Below are 22,925 nucleotides of genomic sequence, written 5' to 3'. Positions count from 1 at the left end.
CCCCCCCCGCCCCCCCGCCCCGCGCCTTCCACGACACGCGGTGACCCCGTGCCGGGGACACCGCCCCACCCCCCGGCCCCTGGGGGGATGGCGCGGTGACCCGTGTCCGTGTGTCCGTATGTCTGCCCGCCTCCCGCAGCCGTCCCTGCGCCCGGCCGTGGAGCGGTACCTGCGGGAGCGGCCGGAGGTGGCGATGCTGCTGCGGGGGCTGCTGCGGTGAGACCCCCAAACCCGACTCCATCCTCATCCCAACCCCGACCCCACCCCGACCCCATACCCCCCTCTCCCCCGCGGCCCCATTCCTAACTCTGACCCCCCTCCTCTCCTCCCCGTTTCCAAACCCCAACCCTCGGGGTGGTTCCCCACACCACAATGCTATGGGCCATCCCCACTCAGCCCCACAGAAACCCCCAATGGGTTCTGCCATTCCCACCCCACAGCTTCTTTACCTGCAGATCCCCCCCTTCCCCCCTCTCGTCCCCAAACTCCCACAATCTTTCTGGACCCCTATCCCCCCACCCCACCCTCTCAAACCCCACTAGGGGCCACCTTCCAACCCCACTGCCTTTTGGGGTGACCCCCTTTCCTCCCCACTGCAGGGAGGTGATGATGCGACGGCCCCACAACGTCCTGGAGTTCGCTGCAGGTGGGGGGACACCGGGGGACCCCACAGCCATTAAGGGGACAGTGACAGCCCCGGAGTGTAAGGGGACCCCAGTGGAACAGTGGGGATGGGGGGGACGCATCAGAGGAATGGTGACAGCAGGGCCCAATCCCTTCACAGAGACAGCAACACCCCTAAAAAGGGGGAGCATCTGGGGAGCACCACCAAGGTGTGTGGGGGGGAGTTGGACCATTTAGGGACAGGGACATCAAGGTGTGCGGGGCCCACGATGGGACAGTGGCACCAGGGTGCAAGAGGGCACTGGGGCAACGACACCGAGGGGTGTGGGGGAACTACCTGGGAGCAGCGCCACCAAAGCGCAGGGATCCGTTTGGGGACAGCATCACGGAGCACGGTGCTCCCACCCATTGCAGGGTACTTCACGGACCCAGAGCTGCCGCGGAGGATTCGGGATCAGCTGGGGACCCCACAGCGGCCGCAGTGATGGTGACGCCCTGTGTGACACAGCAGGGACAGGAACCCGGTGCTTGTGGTCCTGTGTGTCCTACAGCAGCGCTGGGGCTGCGGTGCTGTCAGCGCTGTCACTCCACAACCCACTCACCTTTGGAGTCAGCCCCCGAAAATCCCTTTGAGGTTACCCCCAAACCCTGCTGCCCTCTCGAGTCACTTTGTGAAAACCCATTTGGGGTCATCTCCAAATGCTTTGGAGTCAGCCCCCAAACCACGTGCACCACCCCACATTCCGACCACTTTTATTCACTCAGCAAGGATGGGGAGCGATAGGGAACTGCTCCAGCGGGGGATCCCAAATCCCCCCACCCTAGAAGGAGGGGGCTGTGGGTCAAAGCAGCTCGTCGCGCCGCGCCGCCAGCAGTGCTGCCTGCTGGGCCTGCCAGTGCCGGCGCCGCTTCGTCCGCGGCCGCATGAACTCCACCACGTCCATGGGGACCCGCACTGTATCCACCCCATTCACCTGTGGGGTGCAGAGAGGGAGGGGAGCTGAGGAGGCTGGGGGCAGCCCTACATGTTGCTTTTGATGGGGGCACAACCCCCCCCCCCCCACTCAGGGATTTTGGTGTTGCTCCAAGGGGAACCTTACAAAGTGGAGGGGGGAGCAGGGAGTCTCCTCCTCCCCTGCCCCAAAATCCCCAAGGGGACCAAAATCACACTGAAATATTAGACATTCATCCCCCAAATCCCACCAAAATCCCACTGACGTGAGGCAGCTCCATTCCCCAAATACCACTGAGGGGTGGGAACCCCATCCCCTAAATCCTACTGAAATAGTTCAGCCCCATCCCCTCAAATCACACTGATGTGGGGCAGGACCGAGCCCCCAAGCCTGGTGGGAGCACCAGGACACACGCAGCGAGGGAAATGCAGCCCCTTCCCCATCCTCGCCCCCAGTCAGTGCTTCACTTCCAATTATCAGGACCCTAATGAGCCCCATGGCGCTGACACAGATTTGGGGACCTCAGAAACCGAAGGATAACAGCTGATGGCACAGAGGGTCAGCTCTGCGCGTACATAGGTGGCAGGGATGGAATCTGGGTTTTTTTTTCTGTGAAAAACCCCAAATCTTTCCTCCCAGCTTCCCCTCTAGGACTGCAGATTCCTCTCTGGCACAGGTAGGGGGCTCTCCCCACACCTCCCACACTACGGGGCAGGGGATGGGGAGGCTGTGGGGCGCTGTGCACTCACCGTCACGTCACACCAGTACTCGCCCCAGCGGGTGATGGGCTCATCGGGCAGCTTCAGCGCATGGGGCGGCACCGACACCCGCAGCTGCGACAGGTCGGGAGTCAGAGGGCAGCACACAGGAGCAGCGTCCCGCTCCCTTCATCGTCTCAAGGCCTTCGCTGAAGCCCCGTGGCACACGGAGCCCCACCCCGCGCCGTGGGGACGGAGCCCCCGCATCTCTGAGGGCACGACTCACGTTCTTGAGGAAGTGCCGCGCCACGATGTCAGCGTTCAGCTCCCAGCTCACGTTGTTCTTCATGCCCACCTCCAGGCGGCAGCTCCGCAGGAACTGCAGGGTCTGTGGGGCAGGGGGTGGTGAAGGGCAGCGGGCAGATGCAGCGCAGGGGTCGTATGAGGCCAAGGACAACGTGGGGCAGGCGTCAGTGCGGGGGACAGGAGTTGATGTGTAGAGAGCAGAGATCAGCGTGGGGCAGGATCGAGGTGGGGGGTCAACATGGGGCACCCCACACACTCACCCTCTCTCCACTCTGCGTTTGGACGGCCTCCATCTGCCCTTCCTGGCTCTGCAGTAAGAAGAAAACGATCGGGAACAAACCCAACACAGCGGCTCCCCGTGCTCCAAAGCCGTCCCTGCCCCAAACCACCACCCCTTTGCTAACTAACAGCAGTGCGGCTAACAAAGCAGCTCGTTCAGTGGCTCACCTGCTTCTCCTCTTCAAAGAGCTGGCGGTTCTCGGGCGACGCGTACACAGCCAAGCCCTGCGGCAGCAGCCGGTTCCGCCCCACGGATTTCTTCACAGAAACGATGTCCCCACGGCTCCCCAGACCTGTGGGGACAGCAAGGGGCAGTGCCCCACATCCTGCTGGGGGAGGGGAGCCCAGACCCCATCCAAAATCCCACTGAGGCAGCATGTAGAAATAGCAATAGAGGGGAAATGAGGGGAAAAATGAAAATCGGAAGGAAAAGAGCAAAAAGCAGAATGGGGAAATCAGAAATTGAGTGGAAATTATTGTCTGGGCATCTAATTTCCTGCCCAAGCAGCAAGCTCCTACTCAGAGAAGCAGATCTAAAAGAAACCGTGCATTCCTGTTTATGGTGTTTTGTTGGTTGTTTTTCAACGGATCACGTTTTCTTTTGAAAAGAAATAGGGTGCAGGGGGGTGGAAGAGTCCAACCAGCCCCCCGGGGCCTACAGCAGAGGAACAACTCCAGCATCAGCACAGGTGGGGCTGAGCTGCCGGAGGGGAGCTCGGCAGAGAAGGACCCGGGGTCCCGGCTGGCCGTTGGCTGCCCAGCAGCCGGCAACCAGATGAATCCACGGCTGCCCGGCGGGACGCTGCGGTGCCCCCCCTCCGCCCCCACAGCCCCCCGGCCTACCCTCCACCGCCTGCGTCAGGATCAGCTCCAGCTCCCCGCGCGGCAGATGTTTGCTGTCCTCCACCAGCCTGTACACGCGGTACCGCCGGTGCCGGGCGCGGGGCGGCCGCCCCTCTTTGCTGAGCGGCACCTTCCACCACCGCTCCACCACCACCGTGTCCTGCGTGGGGAAACGGGTCACGACGGGAACCCCGCTCCGTTACGGCCCCATTCCCCACCCCCCTCCGAACCCCGTTCGCCTCGCAGACCCCGGAACCGCCCCCGTAACACCTCCCGGGTCCCCCCGACCCTCACCCGCGCATGGCTCAGGCTCAAGGCCCGCCCCGCCGCCCCGAGCAGTAGCCCGCAGCCCCGCGTCCACAGCGGGCCCAACATGGCGGCACCCGGCCCGACCCGAGGACCCAGGAGGACCCCGCACGGGGCTGCCCGCGGCGCGCCTGCGAAGAAAAGCACACGGAGTTGCCCGCTGCGCCTGCGCACAGAGGTCTCGCTTCATCCTCCCCCTCCCCACCCGAGAACCGTGGGGTGTCGCCCTATCCCCCCCTTCCCCCCCCACGCCATCTGTCCCCGCTGCACCGAGCAGCACCGAGCAGCACCGAGCAGCACCCCCTGTGCCCTCTGGACTTTATTCAACTAGGAAACCAAACAGCTCTTCCCCTCAGCAGGGTGAAAACAAGAACCGACCCACAACGATGTGGAGACAACAATGTGAAAGGCACCCCCACGGTGACCACAGCATCACCGACCCAACGGGACACATCAGAAACGAGGCACGAAGGGGCCCTGTGAACACAGCAGTGCCCACATGGCCTCCAGAGAGGGGCTGAGGCATTCCCGGTGAGATCTGGGGACACCGGGGCCGGCTTTGTCTCGTCCGGTGGTTACAGAGGGCAGCTGGAAACCAAAGTTGGTGTGCAGATGAAAGCGGTGGTGAAACCAGCACTGTCAATGCAGGGAGTGCTGTGACACGAGGCAGGCACTTAGCTTCTCGAAGCGCATCCAACACTGCGGCCAGCAAGGGTAGAAACAGCTCTGTGGGGTCCGTGCACACCATCAGCCCCTGTCCCCAAAGCTTTGGGGTCACGTCTGTGTGGTGGCACTGGGCAGCGTCCCTTCACAAAGGGTCATCCCCCTCTGGAGGCAGGGTTGGGCTCGGGGAGTGACATTCCCCCCTTCTGTGCCCCAACTGTCCCATTTCCAGCCCCAGGAGCAGGGAGGAAGCTCTACAGAGAGGACGGTGCGGCTCACCGAGGTCAGAGCATCACAGGGAGCTCCACTCTGGCACTGCGCTGTCACTGCTGCCGGTCACTGCCTGCACAGTGACAAACCCCACAGCAGTGTCACAACCCACACACCCACCCTACAGTGCCATCTGCACAGAGATACGGCCCTACCATGCCACCATGGGGCAGCCATACCTTGTGGGGTTCTGCTCTCCTCCTCCTCACCTCCAGAGCAGATGGGAATGGGGCCAGGGAAGGGGCTGACCCCAGGCTGGGCACTACTGGAGAAGACACAGTTGGTGTAGCGCACGGAGTCGGTGCAGAAGACAGAACCAGAGTTCCCATCGGAGAAGGATGGGTGGCTGCTGGCGGAAAGGGCTCCACTCCAGGTGATTGGACGTGGCGCTTCAGGGGTCACGGAGTGGTGGGCTCCAGGGCCCCCGAGGACTGTGGGGCACCAGGAGCCGGGGCTGGGCTGGGCCTCGCTGTCGTCCCTCTGAGGTTGTGAGGAAGTGGAAGGGCCAATCAGCAGCCCCGGGGCTGGGGGCTCTGCATTGCCCCGGAGCCGCTCGGGGCTCTCATCTATGGGCCAAAGGAGGGGATGGGTCAAGCGGAGCTCAGGTACTGCTTCCCCTGCAGAGCTCAGCCCTGTATCCTGCAGCTCCTGCTGCTGCTCCTCATGGCACCTCAATGGAAGACTGTGCTCCCCAGGGCTCACAGACCCCTTTGGGGCTCTTACAGGTGCCTACACCCAGAGCTGGAAAGAGACAACGTGAGCAGGGGGCTCTGCACGGCCCCCAGTACTGAGCTCAGCACCCGGAGGCCAAGAAGCACAGCTTCAGTGGCTCCCAGGGCCCTGGGGGGATTACCAGCAGCCCCCAGGGGGCATCCCCTGTGTCTCCTTCCACCCCAAACGAGCCCTTTCACACTCAGGGATATTACTGGAATTGGGGTTGGCCCCACAGAGCTCACCCAGCAGGCTGATGCAGGAGAGGGTCAGCGGTGTGGCGCTGGGGCTCGGTGGCAGCTCAGACAGGAGGCTCTCAAGGGAGGTGCACACCATGTCCTCCTGCACACGGGGTTGAGAGGAAGAGCCGTGTTAACTCCACAACGTGGGGTAGAAAGGTGAAGCTCCCAACTCTAGGGATGACCCAAGCCAAAATCTGGGGAGAGAAGAGTTGCCACCAGAGCCCTGCTGTGCCCCGTCCCACTGCAGCTCCGCTCACCGGTGTCTCCACTGCAGCCTCTGTCGCTGGCAGTGGGAATCCACCCCCTGCCTCCTCCTTCTCGTGGGGCTGCAGGGCAGCATGGCCCAGCCGCACCAGCTCGGCCCCGATGTCAAGGCTCTGTGGGGAAATGAGAGGAAGATGAAGGACACCAAACCCTCGTGGGGTGAAAGGAGGGGAGCAGTGAGGCTCGGGACTCACCTCGCCATGACGGACGTCAAACAGCATGATGCGTGGCCATGTGCACAGCCCGGCCTGGGTGTAGCTGGAGATTTTGGCCACCAGTGGCTTCCATTGGGCGCAGCAGGTGAGGCGCTCAAAAGCATCCAGCGCTGCCTCATCCCACTGCTCCTCTGTGGGAGGGCTGAGGGGTGAGCAGCACCAGGAGGGACGTGGGCTCTGAAGAGCCACCCGTGCTCCTCCTGCACTCACCCACAGGCACGATCCCAGCCAGGCTGCACTCGATGGCCTGGAACGGCAGGCTCAGGAAATCGCTCCTTGTGGGGAGAAAGCGGCAGGCTGAGGGCAAGGGCAGCCTGAATCCCGCCTCACGGCCTCGCTGGGCTGCACGCTGCCCTCCTGGGGACATTCCACCAGCCCCGCTGCCTCCTCTCGCCTTCCTCCCACACTCACCGCAGCACTCGCAGAGCCTTGCGGGGCACCTCCCCGTTGTCCCCAAAATCCACATAGTAGAGGTCCAAGTTGCCGTTCTCCAGCATGCCCAGCACCTGGGCCCGGTACCAATTGCTGCTGTCTGCATACGGAGCAGCCACGATGTCCCCTGCCTGCACGGCTGCCAGCTCTGCCTGCGGGGACACAGCACGCCACGTCCTCCAGTGCCAGGAGGGGAGGGGGGATCAGAATGGTGTCCCCTGGGAGTCTCACCACGCAGTTGCTGCCCTCATAGTGCTGCGTCATCTCAGAAATCAGCTTGTCCAGCTGCAGGCTGCGCTCGCCAATGATCTGGATCCAGAAATGGTTGGGGTTTTCGGCGGCTGAGACGTAGACCTCCAGGTGCTCATCTGCGTGGAAGCTAAAATCGGGGCTGGGGACTGCAGGATAGGAACCAGCAGGGGACAGAGGTAGGGGGCAGATGGTTGGACTGGATGATCTCAGTCATCTTTTCCAACCTAAATGGTTCTGTGATTCTATGACAAAGAGGATCCCACCCGAGGACGCATTGTGGAGTACCCTGAATGAGACAGGAGGGAGCAAACCGGAGCCACCAAGTCCTCACTCCCCATGGGACAGTCCAGCACCTTGGGGGGCCTGGTGAGGTGTGGAAAACCTTCTCCCTCCCAGCAGAGATTCCTCTTTGCAACCAAAGGACAATACCAGAACCTCTCACCTTCAAATTTTGGCACCGCTGCCAGCTTTTCCGCTGCCTCACTCCTATCCCACAGTAACTCCACGGCCGCCCCCCCTGGCAGAGAGCCCCCATTCCCAGCACCGTGCTCCTCGCTGGGCTGCAGCAACGCTTCCCTGCGGCTGCCCAGGAGCTCCTTGCGGTGGCTCCGCAGCACCATGGTCTGAGCCAGCTCCTGGCGAAACACTGTGTCCTCCACCAGCTTCTCCATGATGAGTTTCTGGGGGAAAACAAGAGGAGAGCATGGGGGTCTCGTACCATCAGCCCTCTGGGGGGCTGGGAGGCTGCCCCTGCGCTCACCTTGGCTGCATCCACCTCCTGCTGCGTCCCCGAGATCTGGATGAGCCGTGTCGGAGCCAGCATGGCCTCGGCCTGGTGCTGGCACTGCACTTGGGCTCCGGAGCTGCGGCAGATGCTGCGCACCGTCTCACCGCCGTGGCCTGCAGGGCGCACAGAGAACCAAGAGGCAGGGAGGATTTACGCCAGGGCTCTCCTGCCGCGCCCTCCCCCTAAGGGGGGCTGCTCAAAGGGATCGGGGCCGCACCGATGATCCTCCCGACAGCTTTCTGCGGCACGTGGAGCTGCTCCAACACCGGCGTGCTCTCCACCACAATCTGGTGCGCGGCAGCTTTGGCTCTGCACACTTGGTTGGGGGAACCCCAGATCAGCAGCAGCCTCTCCTCACTGTCACCTTCCCTCTCCAGCTCCATGCGGGCCCCCGTCTCCTGCTGCAGCTGCGTGGGGCGCTCCATAAGTCGCCCCCCTAGGATACCTCGCCCCCCTCCCCGCTTCGGGAGCGGCTCTCACCCTTCGGATGGTGCTTCCCTTCCGGCCGATGATGGCTCTCACCGCCGCCCGCGGGACGCGCAGCTCCGCCCGCAGCTCCTCCGCTCCAACGGCGGGTACGTGCAGCTCTGGGGGGCGGGGAGGGGGGGGAGGCGGCCCGGTGAGGGACCGGTGGGGGGGCTTCAACCGGGGGATGCGGAGGAGGTGCAGCCCGGGGGGGAACGCGGAGAGCACAGGGGGGAGGGGCAGAGGGATGGCACGGGGGGGCACGGCTCGGGGGGCACGGAGGGCTCGGGGCACCCACCTCGGCCCTCCCGGTATCGCCGGTACACGATGTAGAGAACGGTGGCCCCGGCGGGGAGGCCCAGCAGCACCGCCACCTTCTGCAGGCCGCTCAGCCCGGCCCAGACGCCCCGCTCTGACGGCATCGCCGCGCCGTTACCGGGCCTCCGGGCTCTCCGGGCTCTTCAGAGCAGCCAGGCCCCACCAGGCCCGGATCCGTCGCGCCGCCACCTCACGCAGCCCGCCGCCGCCTCAGACCCCGCCCCTGACCGCCATCCACCCAATCAAAACCTTCTCTCCTCTACTCCCAGCCAATCAGCGCCCGCCAGGAGATGGCCAATCCGCTCTCAGCACGGTGGGGAAGGGAGGCGGGGCCGAACGCCTGCCCTAGGAATAAAGCGGCCAATCGGCGCCGCCGGCCGGTGCCCCGCAGCCAATCATCGGGCGGCCTGGAGGCAGAACGGACCATTGCGGGGAAGGGGAGTTGCCGGGAAGGGGGGGAAGGGGGGAGGTAAGGGACGTTGCTTAAATCTGGGAGAGAAGGTGCAAGGGCTGGCTGCGGTGGGGGGGGGGGGGGGGGGGGGCGGGGCAAGGGCCCGGGCCTGAGGGCAGCAGGGGGCCCTCAGAGTGGGATCAGGAGAGGAGGAGGTCGAGGGGGTCTCGCGGCGCCCAAAGGCTCATCTGCGTCCGACTCGTGACGTCCTGCAGCCCATCGTGGCACCCCGGGCCCCTCCCACCCCACATATCAAACCATCGCAGCCCCAGCACTCTGGAAGACGCCGTTCCCTTCAGCACACGTTTTATTTGCTGCCATGACGCCGGGGGGCTCGCAGCCTCCCCTGCAGCCTCCGGAGGGCGACGCAGCACCCATGGGTGCCCCCTGGATAAAGCGGGGGGGGAAGGGGGAGGAAGGCGGGGCTCAGCGGGGAGCGGGAGATTCCGGCTCGGGGGCGAAAAGCTCCCGGTACAGCGGGGGGAAGGCGGCGAGCGGCGCGGCGGGGCGCAGGCGGCGGAAGGTCTGCAGCTGCTCCACGTGCTGAGAGCACAGCGCCCGCAGGCGGCCCGGCGGCGGCAGCTGGGGGGACGACGACGAGAGTGGGACCCCCGTAGCACCACGTGTCTGATGGCACCCAGCCACGGCACCCCAATGCCCCGGACACCAATCACACTCCGTGCCCCTTGACACCCCGATGGCACCCGGCGCCCTGCAATGTCCCTCAGCACCCCAACAGCGCCTCAATTGCCACGGAAACCCGCTCCTCATGAAACTCCATATCCCAAGGATTCCATGCCTCCCATCCCATGGCACCCATGTCCCATGGCACCCCAGTGGCACCCCTATGGCCCCACAACCCCTGGCACCCTACACTCCACGTCCCAAGGCACCCCAATGACACCCTAATGACTGTGACACATCATGGCAGCCCACATTCCACGGCACCCCATGGCATCGCACAGCACACCATGTCCCACAGCACCCACACCCTATCCGCTGTGCCCCCCCCCGTGTCCCCACCCTGGCCAGCAGCCCCTCACGCTGCGTCCTGCGCAGCAGCAGCCGGAAGGCCACCTCCAGGCGTCCCTGCAGCCGGGCCACCTTCCCTGGGTCCTGCAGCCATGGGCGGGCTGGGGACATAGACACTGCACGTGAGGTTGGGGAGGGATGGGGATGAGGACAGGATGGGGACATGGGCAGGGATGGGTATGGTCGAGGATGGGGACTGTGGATGGGGACAGGGATGGGGGGAACATGGATAGGGACGAGGACAGGATGGGGACAGAGACGGCCAGGACAGGATGAGGTTGGTGCAGGGCTGATGATGGGGACAGGATCATGGGATGGGTACAGCAGTGGGGACAACGGGACAGAAAAGGGGACAGCCCTGGGGACAGCACATGGGGCTGTCAATGGTGGCATCCACTGGATGGCACCAGAGATGGTAGCACACGATGGAAACACCCAGCCCCACCACCCAGCACCCACTCTGGGATAAAACTTGGGCCGTTTGGGCACACCCCAAGGGGGGACGGGGGACAGGGGTGGCATGTCCCTCACCAGCATTGACGAGGACAATGGCGCTGAAAAGGGCCACCTCCCCCTCTGAGAAGCGCAGAGCACAGAGGTTCTGTGCAAAGTCGAAGATGGAACCGATGAGCTCGGGGCAGCCTGTGGGAACCCTCGTTAGCAGTCCCATAACAAGACGTCTCCACGTCCCCAGCGTCCCATTGTCCCAAGCCCTACCCAGCGACCTGAAGAGCTCAGCGCCAGCGTACTTGCCCTCGAAGAAGACGGTCCGGTTGTCAGGGTTGAAGGCCCGGCACATCCACACCAGCACCACCTCCATGGCGCCTGCCATCGCCACCGGGATGGGGACAGCGAGGGTGGCACCGGGACGGGCCCCGCAGTGCAGCTTGGGGCTGAGCTTGTGTCCCTGCGGCACCAGCCCTCGGGGACTGCCACCTCCCCAGTGGGGACCCCAGGGGACTGTCACCCCCCAGACGGGCATCCATGGGACTGCCACCTCCCCAGGAGGACCCTTGGGACTGCCACATCAGCGCGCTCAGAGCAGTCCTTGGGGACTGTCATTTCCCCAGTGGAACCAGAGCACCCCGTAGGGGCTGCCACCTCCCACTGGGACCGGGGCATCCCATCGCTGTGGGGCTGGGGACAGGGGAGCAGGGACAGGGGATAATGACAGGGCACAGCCCCGTACCCGCCTTGAGGAGGACGATCTGGTCGTTCTGGCAGAGCTCCATGAAGCCACGCAGCCGCTTAGCAAACTCCACCACGCGCTGGATGGCCTCGGTGAGCCGGCACGCGCAGCGCTGCCACATCTCCTCCGGCGGCTGCGGCACCCCAGGATGCATCCCCAGCGGGGTCAGAGCTGTCCCTGGGGGCTGTCAGCTCCCCAGTGGGACCTTCGGAGACCGTCACCTCCCCAGGGGCTCAGAGTGGCCCTTAGGGATCGCCACTTCCCCAGTGGGAGCCTCGGGACTGTCACACCACCTTAGTGGTTCCCACGGGACTGCCACCTCTCCAGTCAGACCCACAGGATTGTCACCTCCCCAGTGAGGTCAGAGTGGTCCTTGGGGACCGTCACTTCCTCAGTGGAACCCTTGGGACTGTCACACATCCTTAAAGGGACCCCTGGGGACTGTCAGCTCTCCAGTCAGACCCTGGGACTGCCACCCCCCAGTGGGGACCCGCGATGCTCCCTCACCTTTTTCTGGAAGGCGCAGACCTCCTCGAGGCTGAAGGTTTCCCCGCGGCGCAGCTGCAGCTCCTCAGCATGCAGCTGGCACGTCTCACGGTGAGATGCCAGCACGCTCTGTGTGAGCAGCTCTGGGGGACGTGGGGACATCATGGGGACATGGGGATGGGAGGGGACCGAGGACACGGTCCCCAAGGTGCCAGGTCCCACTGCCAACTGCGAATGGAGCCAGGTCCCACCAGAATGTGGCACCCATGGGTGACGGAGCCAGATCCCATTAGTGCTGTGCACCCACGGGTGATGGAGCCTGGTCCTGAACCCATTGAGCACCCGCAGGTGACACGGTGATGTCCCCCCACCCTCAAGTAACCTGGGTGACCCTGTGCCACCGCCGCTCACCGATCTCCAATGCAGGTGACTCCAGGATGCTCCCAACCACGGGGTGGGGGCACACACCAGGACCGTCCCCATCTCCGTCCCCGTCCCACGTGGCCATCTCCTTCCGCTCACTCTCCATTGTAACACTGGGGCACCCCGGGCTGCTGGGGGGCAGTGGGTGGCCCCGGCAGCCCGGCAGCCCTATGGTAAAGCTGGGTGTGCCTTGGGCCGTCCGCTCCCAGTCCTGGTCCCGGTCCCGGTCCCGTCGCTGCTGCTCCAGTTGCTGTTGCACCTCCGCATGCAGCCGGTCCCGCTGCTTCTTAGACATGCGGCCAAACTTGACGGCTATGGGGCAGGCGCACACGCGTGTTCAGCCATGTTCACGTACAGGACACACGTGTGGCTTTCGGGCTGAGCCCACCGGGTGTCCCCAAAGGGGTTATGGGGCACGGGGCAGTGGCACTTAATGTTACTGTGGGGGTGTCCAAGGATATGGGGGGCACCGGTGGTGGGAGGACCCATTAATGAGGGCTGCATGCAGTGATATTGAGGGGCAGCCAGTGACGGGAGGCGGCCCATAATACGGGAGCGCGCGTACGGATGGAGGGGGGGTGGAACCTGGTGATAAGGGGTGCCCTGGGTGATATAGGGGGTGCACCCATTGATGCGACAGGTACACCCAGCGCTGGGAGATGGGGGGGACAATCCCAGTGGTGGGGGGGGCACTGCAGCCACGAGGTGAGGCAGGGGCACGAACCATCACGGGACATGCCGAGGCGGAGGCACTTCTGCAGGCGGCAGTGCTGGCAACGGTTGCGGCTGGCGCGGTCGATGGGGCAGTTCTGCTGGCGGCTGCAGGCGTAGCTCAGGCTGCTCTGCTGGCTGCGCCGGAAAAAGCCCTGCAAGGAGGGGGACGAGGAGGGCGGTCACCCACCTGAGACCCCCCAACCCCAACTACCAACCTCCCCCCCCCACTTCTTCCCCCCAGCGCTCACCTTGCAGCCCTCACAGGTGATGACGCCGTAGTGGATCCCCGAGGATTTGTCCCCACAGATCTTGCAGGGGATCGCCTCGATGTGGGCTGTGGGGTAGGGGGGGAATTTGGGGGTCAGGTCCTATGGGATCCCCCAGCCGCTATGGGCTCACAAGGTCCCTGCAGAATCTCATGTTTCCAAAATGTCCCTATGGGACCTCATGAGCCCTATGGGCTCACAGGGCCCCTATAAGATCTCTGGGCTCCTACAGGCTCACAAGGCAACTGTGGGGCACCTATAGGCTCACGGTGCCCCTATGAAATCTCACAGGGTCCTTATAGGACCCCACGTCCCCTGTGGCCTCACGTGTCCCCACAGCTCACGTGTAATCTTCCTAGTTCCTGTGTCCCCTCACATGTCACCTGTGAGAACCGCACGGACCACGCGTGGTGCCTGTGATGTCACACGGACTGTGGGACCTCACATGTCCCATGTGTCACCACAGGACCTCACGTGTCACCTGCAGGCTCACCTGCTGCCCAGACAAGCTCTCCAAGACCCTATAGGCTCACACAGAGTCCCTTTAGGTTTGCATGATCCCTATATGGACTCCACAGTCCCTATAGGATTGCACACTTCCTATAGGCTCACACAGTCCCTACAGGCTCACACGGTCCTTATATGAGCTCCCACCATCCCCACAGGATCCCACAGTCCCTTATAGGGTCATACACGGTCTGTTATAGGCTCCCATGGTCCCTATAGGCTCACGCTGTCCCCATAGGTTCACATGGTTCCCATATGAGCTCCCACAGACCCTATAGCAGTGCACGGTCCCTTAAAGAATGCCATGGTCCTTCTAGGCTAATGCAGTCCCTATGAGGTTGCCTAGTCCCTATAAGGTCATGCAGTCCCTACAGGCTCTCATGGTCCCTATAGATTCACGTGCTCACGTGTCCCCACACTGCCTCACGTGTCACCCTGGGCTCACGTGTCACCAACTGTTACCTATAGATCCTGTGCCCCCGCTGCCCCAAGAGTTCCTGAGGGCTCCACATCCCCCCCCCCACCATGTCCCCCACCCCTGTGGGTCATCATCCCCACGTCCTCACATCCCCATAGGGCCCCATAGGGCGTTGGAGTCCGGGGGGGGCACAGTGACGGCAATGCTGAAACCACAGCGAACGGCGGCAAAGCCACAACTGGGACACAGCCTTGGGGGGGGGGGGGCAGGAAGGGACCGGCACAGGGAGGGGACACCCAGCAGGTGGGGGGCCAGCGGGGGCCAGCGGGGTGGGGGCCATGAGGAGGGGGACACCAGGGAGGGGATGGTGGGGAGGGGGCAATGGAGAGCGGAATAATGGGGAGGGGGACAGCAGGGAGGAAACAGTGGGGTGAGGGTTGCGAGGTGGGGGCAATGGGGACACCCAGGGAGGGCACAATGGGGAGGGGGACAACATTTGGGTTGGGGGCACGCAGGGATGAGGACAGAAGGGTGGGGGACACAGGTGGACACACTGAATGTGGGGTCACTGAAGCACAGTGGGAATGGGGACACTTGGGGGCAGAGGACACGTGGATGGGGGGCAGCTCCAGCCCCAAGGCCTTCGCAGCGTCACTGCGTGCCTCGCACGCATTCTTGCACGCTTGCAGAGGGCTGCGCCACCCACCAGCGTCTGCACAACGTTGTGCACACTCGTAAAAGCTCGCACCTCCCGCCCTCGCACGGGGCTGTGCCGGTTTGCGCGCATTTGCACGCTGTGGTGCGAGCACACACGCGCCCTTGTGCACTCCGGCGCACACCCAGGCACGCGCGGCGCTGGGAATGCGGCGTTTGACTCAGCCCAGCATTACTCAACGCGCCGCCGCTGCCGGGAAGCGCTGCTCCGTTTCGGGGCCGTTTTGGGGCCACTCCTGCCGGGAAGCAGCAGTGAGAGGTCGGTGAGGTCTCCCCCCACAGGCGGCACCAGCGCTCCCACGGCGCTGCCACGGGGACCCGACAGCCCCTGCTGGCCCCACGGGGATCCCACAGCACCCCGCAGTCCCATGGAGAACCCAACAGAATCCGCTCAGCCCTAAAGGGTCCCCACAGCACCCACCGGTCCCATGGAGACCCAGTAGCATTCTCCAGCCCCAATAGAATCCACTGAGCCCTATACGGACCCCATAGCACCCATCAGTCCCATGGAGACTCAACTGCACCCCACAGCCCTAAAGGAGCCCAAAAGAACTGCACAACCCTACAGGGACCCCACAGCCTCATGAGGAACCAACAGCCCCCATCAGCCCTACAGGGACCCCATAGCACCCTGCTCCCCTATAGGGACCCAGTAACAACCCATAGCTCCCAAGGAACCCAACAGCATCTGCTCAGCCCTATAGGGACCCCATAGCACCCATCAGCCCCATGGGGACCCTTCAGAATCCACTCAGCCCTACAGGGAACCCCATAGCTCCCTTAAGTCCCATGGGGACCTCGAGTGCCCCATGGGCACCCACTGACCTTACAGTGAAGCGACATCAGAGCCACGCTCCAACCCCGGCACTGCCCCGCACATCACAGCAAAACACAGCATGACATACAACAACATGGCAGGGCACGGCACAATGCATCATGAGAGAATGTGCCATGACATAAAGGAGCACTGTAGGACATGGGACAACATGTCAAGACACGGGACAAGACACCACGACATAGGACAGCGTGTCAGGACAAGGGACAATACACCATGACACGGGACAACATGTCACAACATGTAAAAACACGGGACAACACATCACAAAATGGGACAACACATCAGGACACGGGGTAACACGTCATGCCATGGAACAACACATCCCTGCACGCCGCGATGCAGTGAGGTGGCACCTCCTCACCACCCATGGGACTGCAGCATCCCCACCACGCTGGCACAGGCCTGACAACGGGGTCAGATGGGGACAGGGGGTCTCTGGGACATGATGTGGGGGTGGCTGCGGTGAGGGAATCCCAGCATGGGGCCATCCGTGGGGACATGTGGACAGCAGCGGGGACAGCGATGGGGACATGGGGACAGGAGGATATGCGGACACAGGGACATTAGCGGGGATAAAGGGACAGGGGTATGGGGATATGGAGACATTAGTGGGGATGGGGATATGGGGATGTGGGGACAGGGGGACATCAATGGGACATGGAGACGTAGGGACAGGAGGGCATCAGTGGGGACACAGGAACATTGGCAGGGACACGGACACCATGGGGAGACAGGGACTGCAGAGCTGATGGTGACACAGCATGGTGACAGACGGCTGCTGCTGCGCGGTGCCACCTGCGTGCCCCCATCCCCGCCACCTGCGCCGGCCCTGACCACATCTGAGGGCCCCGGAGCCGTGCAGGGGCACCGCTGGGGGCAGGGAGGGCCGGGGAGCAGGAACGGGGTGCAGCACCAACCCTTGCACACGCGTGTGTCATGCACACTGCCTGCACTTGTGCACACTGAGCACAGCACACCTTGCACACCCAGAGCTGCAGGACTGCATGCACACAGCTCTGCGCTCACCTGCACACACTGACTGCACACTTGCAAGGCCCCTTGCACACTCATGCACACACCCCACGCGTTGCACACTGCGCACATGCACAGCAGCCATACGTTCCACGCTCACCCTCACTCCTGCAGCACTGGGTGCACACACCTCTACGCTCGGCAGCATCGACTGCTTGCACTCACACATTTACACACACACACCTACGTTTCCATTTCTGCAGAGACACACAGGTTGCACACTCACACTGTGCGCATGCACATCAGCCACATTTGCACAATCATCCTTGCTCTTGTGAGCTTGCATGCACACACCTCCACTCTCCTGATCCGCCTCTGCTCGTGCACTCGCATAAACGCTTGCACACTCCCACACGCAGATGCTCTCCCCTCATTACACACCGTGTGCACGCATTGCACGCTCACCCTCGCTCTGCAGGACGCCATGCGCACACCTCTGTGCTCACCGGCACCCACTGCTTGCACACACCGTCGCATGCTTCCCGCACTTGCAGATGGATGCACTCCCCACACGTTGCGCTCACACCTCGCACACCTGCAGCAGCCGCACCTTGCACCCCCCCCCTCACTTCTGCAGGACTGCACGCCCCCTGCCTGCCCTTACACCTTACACACTTGCACAGACACTCACACAGCCCTTGCACACTCCTGCCCTTCCCACGTACGCTCCCACCCACCACGCATCCCACCCCGGCCGTTTGCACTTCTGCCCCCCCCCCCCTGGGGCCGTCGCGGGCCTCACAGCCCCGCGCACCCCCCCACCCCTTGCACAACCCCTCCCCTTGCACGCCTGCCCCGTACCTCGCATTGTGGTGTGTGGGGCGCGGTGGTGCGGCCGGGCGTTATAAGGGCGCGGGGCCCCCCCGGCATCCTGCCCCCCCCGCCCCCCCGAACTGAAAATTCCCGACTTTCCACGGTGACAGTGGGGGGGGAACTGAGGCACGGAACCAGGGGGGATGTAGAGTGACCCCCTCCCTCCCCCATGTGACCCTGCTGACCCCGCTTTGCCTCCCTGCTGTCTCCAGGGTGTTGTGGAGGGGGGGCTGCAGCCCTTGGAGGTGAGGGGTCACCAAGCTGTGGGCTGCAGAACTATGGGGGGGATGGGATCCATAGGATTGTGGTGGCAGAGGGAGGGGTCGGACCCCCACATGTGGGCTCTGCAGTCCCCTATTGTGCAGGGATGGGGGCACCAATGAGACCCCCGGTGCCTGTGGGGCAGCTATAGGGCTGGCAGTGGTGCAAGCCATAGAGTCAGGGACTCGCTCATGGGCTGGCAATGGGGTCAGCCATGGGGTCGGCTACAGGGCAGCCACAAGGCCATGGGGTCAGTAATGGGGCAGCGATGGGGTGGGATGGGAAGGCACAGCCTTAGGAATGCCTGAGTGCAGTGTGCTTGGGGCTGTGTCCCCCCTCCTTTCCCCCCTATACCTATGTCCCACATCCCCGTGTCCCCAGGTCCCCACATCCCCAGGACCTGGTGACATTCGGGAGGGGTGGGGCGGGGAGACTCCGCCTGCCTCATGGCCCCGCCCACCCCATGGCCCCGCCCACGCAGCCACAGCTCCCCCACCCCTCCCGGTTCCTTTCGCTCTGCCCACGCTCTCGGACCCCCCCCCTCCACATCCCCTCCTGCCTGCAGCACAAGGGGAGGGGGCTGCAGCTGGGGACAGCGATGGGACAGAGGCAGAAAGCAGTGGGACTGGGGACAGGGATGGGGACGGGAACACACACCAAGGAGACACCACCCCCAGACGCAGCCAAACCCCAAAAAAACATCACAGGACACCGATGTCACTGCAGTGCCACGCTCTGATCCCAGAAGGTGACACAGGGACACCACGCTGCCACCCCCCTCCAGCGTTACAGCGTCACTGCTAGGGACAGGCGGCCAGGGAGGGCTTGGTGTCCTCCACCTGGATGAAGAGCGCTGGAAGAAAAAGAGGAGTGACGCCGTGTGACGATGTGAACACGTGGCAGCAGGCTCACAGTGTCCTCTGCCAAGTGCCACGTGCTATGGGGAGCCCCCATGTCACCCAGAAGCACATCTCTGGGATGGTCTCAGTGTCCCTGGCCCCGTCCCTGCAGCATCACAGCTCCTCACCAGTGGCCTCGGCGTACAGCGTGTCCCCTTTGGTGTCACGCACATGGCAGGAAAGGAAGATCTTGCGTCCCTCATGCCGCTCCATGCAGCTGTCGGCCACCACCACAGCACCCACTGGCATGGGGCTGAGGGACAAGGAGGGGACAAACGTGTGGGGCTGGGAACAGAGATAGGGATGGAGGCAGAAAGAGGAGCAGGGTAAGGACAGCTGGGAATGGGGACAAGGACAGGGATGGGGAAAGGGATGGGAATGGGGCGGGGGGACAATGACGCAGAGTCCCGCGAAGCGTGGGGACACTCTGAAGTGGTGTCTCCACACAGTGCCACTCACGCCAGGTAGCTGATGCTCAGCTTGGCCGTCACCACCGATGTTTTGGCCACCGCCAGTGCGCACGTCCCCACCGTGGTGTCAATGAGAGTGGCGATGGCACCACCGTGTGCGAAGCTGTGGGGACACGGTGAGCAGACAGGGACAGGGATGAGGACGGGAATGGGGACACGGCGTCACCTACCCATGGTGGCCTTCCAGGTAGGGTCCCAGCTGGCACAGGCACTGCGTGCGGTGGCCGGAGGCGTGCAGGAAGATGGCGTACTCAAAGCCAGCACCCTCTGCGTCCAGATTGCGCAGGAACAGCCGCGGCCCCGGCCCCGTCACCGGCCCCACCACCATCTGCAGCACCTCTGCTAACAGGACGTGGATTTGGTGACACAGTGTGGGTGACACTGTCAGTGTCACAGTGTTGGTGACACTGCTGAGGGCGTGGTGTGGGTGGCACCACGTTGGTGACATGGTGTTGGTGCCCACCGCACCGGTGACGGTTCCGCCAACACAGCGTGCTGACACAGCACAAGGGACAACCGTGGTCACCTGGGAGGTGGTCGAGGCCGCGGCGGTAGGAGGGGATGCGGCGCCAGGAGCCGTCAGCAGCACGGCGCAGCAGATGCTGGAACTGCTCACGCATGGCCACGCTCCACCCAGCATTGGGGACAGCCAAGTCCTGCGGGGACACCGAGCACAGAGCCTGCAGGGACACACGGCAACGGGGACGGGGGGGACACAGACAGTCATGGCAGTGCGATGTGGGGCCACGGTGGCACTGTGTGGTGTGGGGACAAGGACAGCAGTGGGGACACCGGGGGTCTGGTGGCACAGCTGTGGGAGGTTGACATCACTGGGGACATTTGGGGTTTGGATCACCAGTCCCAATCCCGCCCATCCCTCTCTGTTCCCTCCTGCCCCTGCCTCCCACCAGTGGCCCTCTTATGTCACCAGGTTCCCAGGGTTGGGACATTTATGCCATGTCATCCCCATGTGTCACAACACCCACAGCGAGCCTGGGCCCGTCACTGCCCTGGAGTGCCCTATGTCCTCATGTTCCCACCCCTATCCCCATGTCACTGCCCCACATCCCTGTGTCACCTCCCCTTGTCCCCATGTCATCAGTCAATGTCCTCATGTCACCAAACAATACCCCCATGTCACCACCCTGTGTCCCCATGTCACTGCCTGGCGTCTGTGTCGCTGTCTGATGTCCTCATGCCCCGCCCCATGTCCCAGAGTCACTGCTTGATGTCCTGGTGTCCCTACTCCATGTCCCCATGTCACTATGCTGTTTCTGTGTCGTTGACCCATGTCCCTGTGCCACTACCCAACACCACCGCTCTGTGTCCCTGGGTCCCTATGTTGCTGCTCCATGTCCTGGTGTCCCTACTCCACATCCCCTTGTCCCTGTGTTGTTCTCGTGTCACTGCTCTACGCCCCCATGTCCTCGCTCTGTGTCCCCATTTCCGCCCCTGATGTCCCCATGCCTCTATCCGATGCCACCACCACCTGTCCCCATGTCCCTACGATGCCCCCACGTCCCTGCAATGTCCCCATCTCCCCATGATGTTCCCACGTCCCACCGAGGTCCCCCCGCCCCGCACTCACCGTGGGGGGGACCCGGCACAACCCGTGGGCCACCACCGCGCGCACCCCCGCCCCGCAGCTCCGCCACATGGCGCGAGGTGACGTCACAGAGATGACGCAACTCCCGTGGCGACGTCACTCCGGCGCTGACGTCACTCCGCCTTCCGCGTGACCCCGCTCCTCGCCGCTGTCGCGCCGCGATTACGTCACAACGACGCGCCGGGCCCCGAGGTCAGGGATCTCCGCGCACCGCTGCGTCCCCCCCGGCGCCCCCTGCCGCGCCCCGCCCCACCGCAGCGCTGCGAACCGCGACGCCGACCCCGCGCGGGAGGTGCCGCGGGCGGGGATGGGGGCGGAGCCTCCGTTCGGCCGCTTCCGGTGAGCGCGGGACTCGGCCCCGCCCCACAGAGTGCGCGGGGTCCGCGGGGCCCAGCAGAACCCCGTAGGAACCCGCAGAGACCCACAGAGGCCCACAGGAACCCATAGAGACCCACAGAGCTCCTGTGGAGCACCGTGCAGCCGCCCGCAGCACCAAACTCCATGACACACCGCAGACCCCCGATCAGCCCCGCGCTGCCCCCGCTGATCTCCTTCACACCGCGCTGTGCCACCCCACACATCCCCTGCGGAACGCTGCAGAGGCCCGTGATCCCCATAAGCAGCCCATAGGTCCCCATAAACCACCGCACGGGCCCACGCCAGCCCTATACCGCCGCGCAGCGCTCAGGGAGACTCGCGCAGCCTTCATGCAGCTCCATGCTGCCCCCAAAGGGCCCCTGGAGACTCTTCAGGTGAGCCGGCGTTGATGGGGACGTGGAGATGGGAACCCCGCGGTGAGGATATGGGGCCGGGGACCTCGGAGTGATAGCAATGTGGAGACCGGGACACAAAGATGGGCAGCCCAGAATGATGGGAACAAGAAAGAGAGAACCCCATGATGATGGGAACTACGGGGACGTGGGAACAGGGATCCCATAATGGTGGAAGCACGGAAATGTGGACATGGGGTGATGGGAACCCCATAGGGAAGGGGATATGGGGCTGGGAACCCCACAGTGAAGGGATTTTGGGGATGAGAACCCCATGGAGATGGAGATGCCGATGGGGATATGGGGGTGAAAACCCCATAGAGAAGAGAACCTGAGGGGACCCACCCCAAGGCAGAGGCCACAGGAGAGTCATACAAAACACTTTATTGGGGCTGCAGGGCCCTTTCTCACTTCCTCCCCTTCTGCTTCATGTGCACCACGAAGTAGTCGTTGCAGGCGATGGTCAGTCCGGCCACCAGCGAGAAGAAGCTCTGGAAGCCCACTTTGCCATCCCGGCACTGGTCCAGGTCCTTCATGATCTTATCCAGAGCCATGGGATCACGCTGGTTCTGGGGGCAGAAGCTTGTCAGCACCTCACAGTGGGATTATGGGGCTGTGGGTAGGTGTGACCCCGCTCTGCCCCCTCCAGGTTATATGACCGTGGGGTAGGTGTGTCCCTGCTCTGTCCCCTACCACCTCATGGAATCCAGCGGTTATAGGGCCGTGGGGTGGGTGTGACCCCGCTGTCCAACCCCTCACCTCCAGGAATCCAGGGAACTCCTTCTCCATCAGTGCACGCAGGTCCTCCTTGCTCAGGTAGTTCTTGTCACCCGCATATTTGTGGAAGGTGAACATCAGCGTCTCCATGGCGTGCTCCATCTGGGACGGCATGGCAGCGGCTGTGGGGTCTGTGGGGCCAGAAGGGCTTAGTGGGGTCGGTGGGAGCTACTGGGGTCCTGTGAGGTCAGAGGATCTTGGTTTGATCTGCAGGGTTGGAAGGGTACAGTGGGATCTATGGGAGTCAGTGAGGTCTGTGGGGTCAAAAGCTGTGTGAGGCTCAATGGGGCCAGAGGGGATCCAGTGGGGTCTGCAGAGTTGGAAGGGTACAGTGGGGTCTCTGGATCTCTCTGCGGTCTACATGGTTTAGTGGGGCGTATGGGGCTAAAAGCTCCATAGGGTCTGCAGGTCTCTGCGGGGTGCATGGGACTTGGTGGGGATGCAGGGTCAGAGGGGATTTGTGGGGCTCCATGGGGCTCTGGAGCATCTCCGTGGGGAGTGTGGGGCTCCATGCGGTGTGTGGGGCTCAGCGCCTGCCCCGCACCCTCTGTCCCATCGCGGTGACTCAGCTCCGGGCAACGGCCGCAGGGCGGGGCGGGATGTGCTGCCGTGTCCCCCCTCCGACCCCCCC

The 22,925-nt window shown here is 63.7% G+C and overlaps 5 protein-coding genes across 5 annotated transcripts; all 5 read right to left on the bottom strand.

The window, feature by feature from the left end:
- Positions 1-1,361: 1,361 nt before the first annotated feature.
- MRPL9 (mitochondrial ribosomal protein L9) lies at positions 1,362-4,091 on the bottom strand. Its single transcript, XM_042837521.1, has 7 exons — positions 3,998-4,091; positions 3,704-3,863; positions 3,029-3,153; positions 2,842-2,889; positions 2,562-2,663; positions 2,327-2,410; positions 1,362-1,598 (listed from the first exon to the last, which is right to left on the bottom strand). Exons 1-7 carry the CDS (start codon positions 4,076-4,078, stop codon positions 1,467-1,469), a joined length of 732 nt encoding a protein of 243 aa, XP_042693455.1. The 5' UTR covers positions 4,079-4,091; the 3' UTR covers positions 1,362-1,466.
- A 231-nt stretch (positions 4,092-4,322) lies between these two features.
- Positions 4,323-8,732, bottom strand: TDRKH (tudor and KH domain containing). The gene is made up of 14 exons (XM_042837515.1): positions 8,609-8,732; positions 8,326-8,432; positions 8,063-8,252; positions 7,819-7,958; positions 7,501-7,738; positions 7,038-7,204; positions 6,786-6,958; positions 6,585-6,649; positions 6,354-6,505; positions 6,153-6,272; positions 5,899-5,995; positions 5,122-5,508; positions 4,952-5,015; positions 4,323-4,735 (listed from the first exon to the last, which is right to left on the bottom strand). Exons 1-13 carry the CDS (start codon positions 8,730-8,732, stop codon positions 4,996-4,998), a joined length of 1,980 nt encoding a protein of 659 aa, XP_042693449.1. The 3' UTR covers positions 4,323-4,735; positions 4,952-4,995.
- A 773-nt stretch (positions 8,733-9,505) lies between these two features.
- Positions 9,506-14,901, bottom strand: RORC (RAR related orphan receptor C). Its single transcript, XM_042837505.1, has 10 exons — positions 14,821-14,901; positions 13,172-13,291; positions 12,934-13,075; positions 12,198-12,521; positions 11,808-11,929; positions 11,301-11,433; positions 10,829-10,936; positions 10,643-10,753; positions 10,103-10,212; positions 9,506-9,661 (listed from the first exon to the last, which is right to left on the bottom strand). The coding sequence occupies exons 1-10, from the start codon at positions 14,899-14,901 to the stop codon at positions 9,506-9,508; spliced, it is 1,407 nt and encodes a 468-aa protein (XP_042693439.1).
- A 3,588-nt stretch (positions 14,902-18,489) lies between these two features.
- LOC122170566 (acyl-coenzyme A thioesterase THEM4-like) lies at positions 18,490-20,947 on the bottom strand. The gene is made up of 6 exons (XM_042837524.1): positions 20,730-20,947; positions 19,668-19,821; positions 19,312-19,480; positions 19,131-19,244; positions 18,800-18,924; positions 18,490-18,625 (listed from the first exon to the last, which is right to left on the bottom strand). Exons 1-6 carry the CDS (start codon positions 20,796-20,798, stop codon positions 18,573-18,575), a joined length of 684 nt encoding a protein of 227 aa, XP_042693458.1. The 5' UTR covers positions 20,799-20,947; the 3' UTR covers positions 18,490-18,572.
- Positions 20,948-21,886: 939 nt separating this feature from the next.
- S100A10 (S100 calcium binding protein A10) lies at positions 21,887-22,784 on the bottom strand. The gene is made up of 2 exons (XM_042837533.1): positions 22,277-22,784; positions 21,887-22,086 (listed from the first exon to the last, which is right to left on the bottom strand). The coding sequence occupies exons 1-2, from the start codon at positions 22,406-22,408 to the stop codon at positions 21,925-21,927; spliced, it is 294 nt and encodes a 97-aa protein (XP_042693467.1). The 5' UTR covers positions 22,409-22,784; the 3' UTR covers positions 21,887-21,924.
- Positions 22,785-22,925: the final 141 nt, after the last annotated feature.

This window comes from Centrocercus urophasianus, unplaced genomic scaffold (genome assembly GCF_019232065.1).
Source record: "Centrocercus urophasianus isolate 14NV4802_14NV808 unplaced genomic scaffold, USGS_Curo_1.0 seq_72, whole genome shotgun sequence".
NCBI lineage: Eukaryota > Metazoa > Chordata > Aves > Galliformes > Phasianidae > Centrocercus > Centrocercus urophasianus.
The sequence above is the reverse complement of the archived record's forward strand: the minus strand, read 5'-3'. Positions and strand labels throughout refer to the sequence as shown.